Source organism: Geospiza fortis, unplaced genomic scaffold (genome assembly GCF_000277835.1).
Source record: "Geospiza fortis unplaced genomic scaffold, GeoFor_1.0 scaffold135, whole genome shotgun sequence".
NCBI lineage: Eukaryota > Metazoa > Chordata > Aves > Passeriformes > Thraupidae > Geospiza > Geospiza fortis.
In genome coordinates, this window is record NW_005054646.1 from 119,128 (window position 1) to 124,693 (window position 5,566).

The 5,566-nt window shown below is 64.0% G+C and overlaps 1 protein-coding gene across 1 annotated transcript in view; it reads right to left on the reverse strand.

Annotated features, from left to right (window-relative positions):
- Nucleotides 1-5,566, reverse strand: part of SDK2 (sidekick cell adhesion molecule 2) — a 78,824-nt gene that overhangs the window by 10,617 nt on the left and 62,641 nt on the right. The window contains 13 exon segments of the mRNA XM_031064867.1: nucleotides 479-619; nucleotides 852-912; nucleotides 1,088-1,191; nucleotides 1,528-1,653; nucleotides 1,759-1,920; nucleotides 1,987-2,124; nucleotides 2,482-2,668; nucleotides 3,608-3,723; nucleotides 3,827-3,928; nucleotides 4,259-4,315; nucleotides 4,981-5,101; nucleotides 5,211-5,281; nucleotides 5,390-5,549. Of these exon segments, the coding sequence (XP_030920727.1) occupies nucleotides 479-619; nucleotides 852-912; nucleotides 1,088-1,191; nucleotides 1,528-1,653; nucleotides 1,759-1,920; nucleotides 1,987-2,124; nucleotides 2,482-2,668; nucleotides 3,608-3,723; nucleotides 3,827-3,928; nucleotides 4,259-4,315; nucleotides 4,981-5,101; nucleotides 5,211-5,281; nucleotides 5,390-5,549 (1,546 nt within the window).

Consider the following 5,566-nt stretch of genomic DNA (forward strand, 5'->3'; position numbering starts at 1 on the left):
ATGGTCTCGGGGGCGTTGTGCTGGTTCCAGAGTCACCAGGGCCTGGGGACAGCCAGGAGGTGCCAGCCCTGCCCTGCCCCAGCCCCCTGCCCTGCCCCAGTGCCCCCAGCTCCCCGCTCTGAGCTGTTTGTTTAACGAGGAGCTCTGGATTTTCCCCACAATTTGAGCCCTTGACAGAGCCAAGAAAACAGAGCTGTGTTTGGCTAATCCCGGCGACCTCTGCGAGCCCCCGGGCTGTTCTGCCTCCACAGCTGTCTGTGGGACAAACCCTTCATTTCATCCCGAGCTCCCGGTGCTCTCTGGGACACCACAGCACAGTTATGGGGTGGCACTGGGGCTCTGCAGGAGCTGCTCCCAAGGCGGGCAGGAGGGGAGGATCCCAGCACTCCACGCAGACCCCAAAGGCAGGGAGAGACCCCAAGAGGCTCCCACGGGAGCAGGAGGGTCCTGTCACCCCCCACCACACTCCCTCGCTCACCTGAGTCCGACTTCTTGGAGTATTTCTTGCTCTGCCCGCGGATGATGAGCACGAAGACGAGGAGGAGGATGAAGATGAGCCCCACCAGGGCGATGACCACCAGGAACCACCACTCCTCATAGAACGGGTTGGTTTTCTGGGCTGGGGCACAGCAGGGAGGGTCAGAGGGGGACAGGGACATGGGGACAGCCCTCTGCAGGGCGCAGGGTCACTTGGGGAAGCCTGGATCCCCGGAAAGGGAGGGGGATCTGGAACGGGGGTGCTGGCAGTGGGATTTGGGCTCTGTAGGAGCCGGGGTGGGTTCAGTGATGGCCACGAGAACAGAGCACAAGCAGGACCCTCCCTCTGGCACAGGGGGGGCCCTGGGACCCACCTGACACGGAGGGGGAAGGGGTGCTGGGGGTCCCGTAGCCGTAGTCATTGACGGCAATGACCTTAAGATACTTATTTCACCCAGCTTCCTTTCGATTGTGTGATAAATCTTGTCTTTTTACACTGCAGTTTTTAGTGCTGTCAAGTTATTTTCTAACCAGTGCTGTTGTTTCAATATGTAGTTGGGGGGAAGGGGGTGCGGGGGGTCCCTTAGCCGTAGTCATTGACGGCAATGACTCGGAAGTCGTAGCTGACCCCCTGCTTGAGGATGTCCATGCTGAAGGTGTAGGAGGTCACCTCCTTGGGGATGTCTTTGATGAGGATGTCCCAGAGCCCCTCATCTGGAAGAGACAACGGGGCTGGGATTTTAGGGCTGGGATTTTAGGGCTGGCTCTGCAGGACACCCCAGGGCCAGGGGTGCTGTCCCTCCATGCATTATCATTCTTTGTAGCCTTCTGTCTGTATCCTTTCTGTATTTTTTGGTATAGTTTTAATACAGCATTCTTTAATATAATATAGATCATAAAACAATAAATCGGCCTTCTAAGAACATGGAGTCAGATTCATCATTTCCTCCTTTGTTCTGGGGACCCAGCACACACCACACCTGCCCCCACCTGAGCAAACACCACCCATCCCCACCTGAGGTGGGCACGCAGCAGAGGCAGCAGAGGTACCTGAGGGCCGGGCCTCGATGACGTATCTGGTGATGGGACCCTGGCCAGGGTCCCCACTGGACCAGTGGATGGTGATGGCCGAGCCATAGCGGGAGATGAAGGGCTCTCCAGGGGGGCCAGGGGCACCTGGGGACCAGAGCACAGCTGGAGGCAGGGGCACAAACTGGCCCAGAGCCGGGCCAGCCCCCGCTCCATCTCCTCCCCCCGCGTGTCCCCAGTTGTCCCCTGTACCTTCCCCGGGCCCCGTGGTGATGTTGGCCTCGACGTCTGGCCCGTAGGCGAAGGTTTTGGCCCGGATTCGGAAGCGGTAGGTGACACCCTCAGCCAGGTCCTTGACCTTCATCCACAGCGGGCTGCTCCCCTTCACATCCACCGTGACAATCTTGCTGACACCTGCAGGGACAGAGGCTGAGCCGGGTCCCCTCCAGCCCTGCCCGCTGCCCCTGGCCGTGCCCTCACCATCCACGGGCGTGCAGGGCTCGTAGACCAGCCTGTAGCCCTCGAGGACGCCGTTGGGCAGAGGAGGTGGCTCCCAGGACACGTTCACTGAGGTGGTGGTCAGCTCGCTGAAGCGGATGGAGCCGGGAGCACTGGGGGCTGCCAGGGGACAGGGGACAGGGCCAGCTCAGCGCTCCAGGGGACACCATCACACCAGCCAGCCCCTGTCCCTGCCTCCACCCTCACGCTGATTGATCACCAGCTCACACCCCCCGGGCCCCATCCCTGCTGCAGCAAAGATTCCACAGGGGAATGACTTTCCTTGTGTCCTCCCAAAACCTTCATCCTCCTCAAGCTTAAACACTCATCTGCGGGCAACCCCACCCCACACACCCGCTGGGGTGAGCCCAGAGATGCTCTGCTCAGGACTGCAGCATGGAGCTGGACCCATGGAGACACGTCCCCAGGGAGCCCAGGGGCAGGAGGGTGCCGGGGGAGCCGTGCCACGGGCCCCACCTGCCTGCTGTGTCCGTGCCTTCACGGGGACGCTGCGGGGCCCGTCGCCCGCGGCGTTGAAGGCGGCCACGCTGACCCAGTAGGAGGTGTAGCCCGTCAGGTTCTTCAGCTTCACGCCGGTCTCGGGCAGGAAAAGGGTCCTGACCCTCGTGCTCTGGTTCTGCCGCTGCTCCTCCCAGAAGTGGATCTGCGGGACGGGCCGTGGGGAGCTGGATGAGGCACGGGTCCCACCCAGCTCCGCTTCCCTGAGCCCTCAAATGTCCCTGCCCCGGCTCCAAGTGGCCAGAGGGAATGGAACAGCCCCTGCTCCAGGAGGGCTCCAGGCTGTGCTGGGCATCAGGCACGGCTGGCATGGCCAGGGTGTGCTGAGATCGCCTTCCAACCGTGCCTGATTCCTGCGGGATGGGGACAAGTAGGAGGAATCACAATGGATGGGAACCAGGAGGTGTTTGGATTACGGGCCCCTAATGAATCCCAACAGCCCCTTGGGCTGCCCCTGACACAGCCCAGCTGCATCCCAACTGCACCTGGGCTGCATCCCGACACATCCCAGCTGCATCCCGACACATTCCTGTGCATCCCAACTGCACCTGGGCTGCATCCTGACACATCCCTGCTCTATCCCGCCACACCCTGGCTCCATCCTAGCACATCCCGGCTCCATCTCGGTGCATCCCGACGCATCCTGGCTCTATCCCGACACATCCCAGCTGCATCTCGACACATCCCAGCTCTATCCTGGTGGATCCCGACACATCCCTGTGCATCCCAACACATCCTGACTCTATCCTGACACATCCCAGCTGCATCCCGATACATCCCAGCTGCATCCCGACAATTTCTGGCTGTATCCCGGCAAATCCCAGCTGCATCCCGGCGCATCCCGGCTCTCTCCCAACACATCCCGGTCGCATTCCAGGGCCGACGGCGCCATCTGCTGCCCCGCCGCTGCTCGGCACCAGGATGGGACCCCCGGCATCTCCCCGGCACCCCAACATCCCCCCAGAGCCCCTTCCCCAAAACCACTCACAGCACCCCCGGTGCCCCCCACCCTGTGCCCCGCAGGGGTTCAGCCCCTCCCCAGAGCCCCCCGGGCGGGTGGCAGCCCCCAGGGCACAGGAGGTACCTTGTAGCCCTGGATGTCGCCGTTCTGGCTCTCCACGGGGGGCGGCTCCCAGGTGACATCCAGCTGCGTGGCCGTCACCGCCTGCACGGCCACGTTCCGGGGCGCTGCGGTGGGCACTGTGCCGAGGGAGGGGACGGGGTCACTGCACTGATTCGGCCTCCCAGGACAGCCGAGCCCTTTCCTGCAGCCCCAGCAGAGGCAGAGCCTGCCAGGACTCACCTGCTTCCCCCACAAACACCTCCTGGGGGGGGCTGGGGGGTCCCTCGCCCACGGCGTTGTAGACGCTCATCCGGATCTCGTAGCGCCGGTGCTTGCTCAGGTCTGGGGGACAAAGGGCGAGTGGGACCCTCCCCAGGACGGGGCAGCCCCCGGGGGACCTGGCAGAGCCCCCCTGGTTGGGAAGGAGGGGGTGTCCCCAAGGAGCAGCTGGATGGGACACAGGGGATGTGGCTGGCCCTGCAGTGCAGGGACGCACAGGGGGTGGCGCTGGGGGACACACAGGGTGGCACTGGGGGACACACAGGGTGGCACTGGGGGACACATAGAGGGGGCACTGGGAACACACAGGGGGGGGCACTGGGGGACGACAGAGGTGGCACTGGGGGACACACAGAGGTGGCGCTGGGGGACACACAGGGGGTGGTCACTTACTGTCCAGCTCGTACTGGGTGAGGGACACCTCGCTGAGGTTGTGCACAGCATAGACAGCTGGGCAGGAGAACAGGGGGGTTAGTGCAGGGCAGGGGAGGCTCCTGCCCCAGAGCCCCCATCCCCACACAGCCCCCACCCCACCGCAGGTCAGGGCTCCCCAGAAAGGGTCCTGGCACCCCCAGGTGCCAACGGGGCTGTGACAGCACTGAGGAGCATTTCCATCCTCCAGCCCCATCCCCTGAGTGCCACCAGCCAGGTTTGGGCATTGGGGTCCCCACAGAGCACAGGGCCAGGTCCTGCCTTAGGCTCTGCCCTTGTCACTCGTGTCCCTGCTGCCACCAGAGGGGATGTGACCCTGTTGCCTACAGGGGCTGGGGACACCCAGCAGGATGACACCCAGCAGGATGACACCCAGCAGGATGACACCCAGCAGGATGTCACACAGAGGATGACACACAGAGGCTGTCACACAGCGGATGTCACACAGCCCATGTCAGGCACAGACGCCCCTGCGAGGCTCAGATTTGTGGACACGGTGGGACAGAGCCAGTGACAGCACAAAAGTACATTAAGGACCACAGGCCTGGTGGCGCAGGGGAACTGGTGCCAGCTCCAGGGGGCACAGCCTGACCCTGGTACCGGGGAGATGCTGTGGGTCCTGCACTGCTCAGATCCCAGCTGCCCCCCCAGTCCAGCCCAGCCCCTGTCCCGGGGGCACTCACGGGTGGCGCTGGGGTGGCCGAGGCCGCGCAGGGCGAAGCCCCTCAGGCTGTCGTGCAGCAGCTCCCGGTAGCGCAGGCGGAACCCCAGCAGGATGCCGTTGATCTTGTCCTCAGCCGGGGGCTGCAGGGCAGCGAGGGAAGGCAGTCAGAGGCTGCTCTGGCGCAGGGCTCCCTGGCACCCTGAGGTGCCACCTCCATGGGCAGGGCAGGGCAGGGGGGACAGACGGTACCTGCCAGCGGATGAGCACTGACGTGGTGGTGTGGGGAGTGATGGAGAGGATGGTGGGAGCCTCCTCGGGGGCTGTGGGGGAGAAGAGAGTGGTGAGGCTCCGAAGATGCCCAGAACAAAGGAGGATTCGTTCCCTTGGGCACGGGGGTGGCCGCTGTCCCTGCCCCAGGAGGTGCTGACCCGCCTGCAGGGTGGTCAGGGACTCCGACTCCTCGCTGTACTCGCTGTCCCCGATGTCGTTCGTGGCCTTCACACGGAACTTGTAGGAGGTGAAGGGTTTCAGCCTGCAGGGGGCAGAGCGGGATGGGGACGGGGCAGCCAGCGGGTCACCCCCGAGCCGCTCCCTCCCCCCGCGCC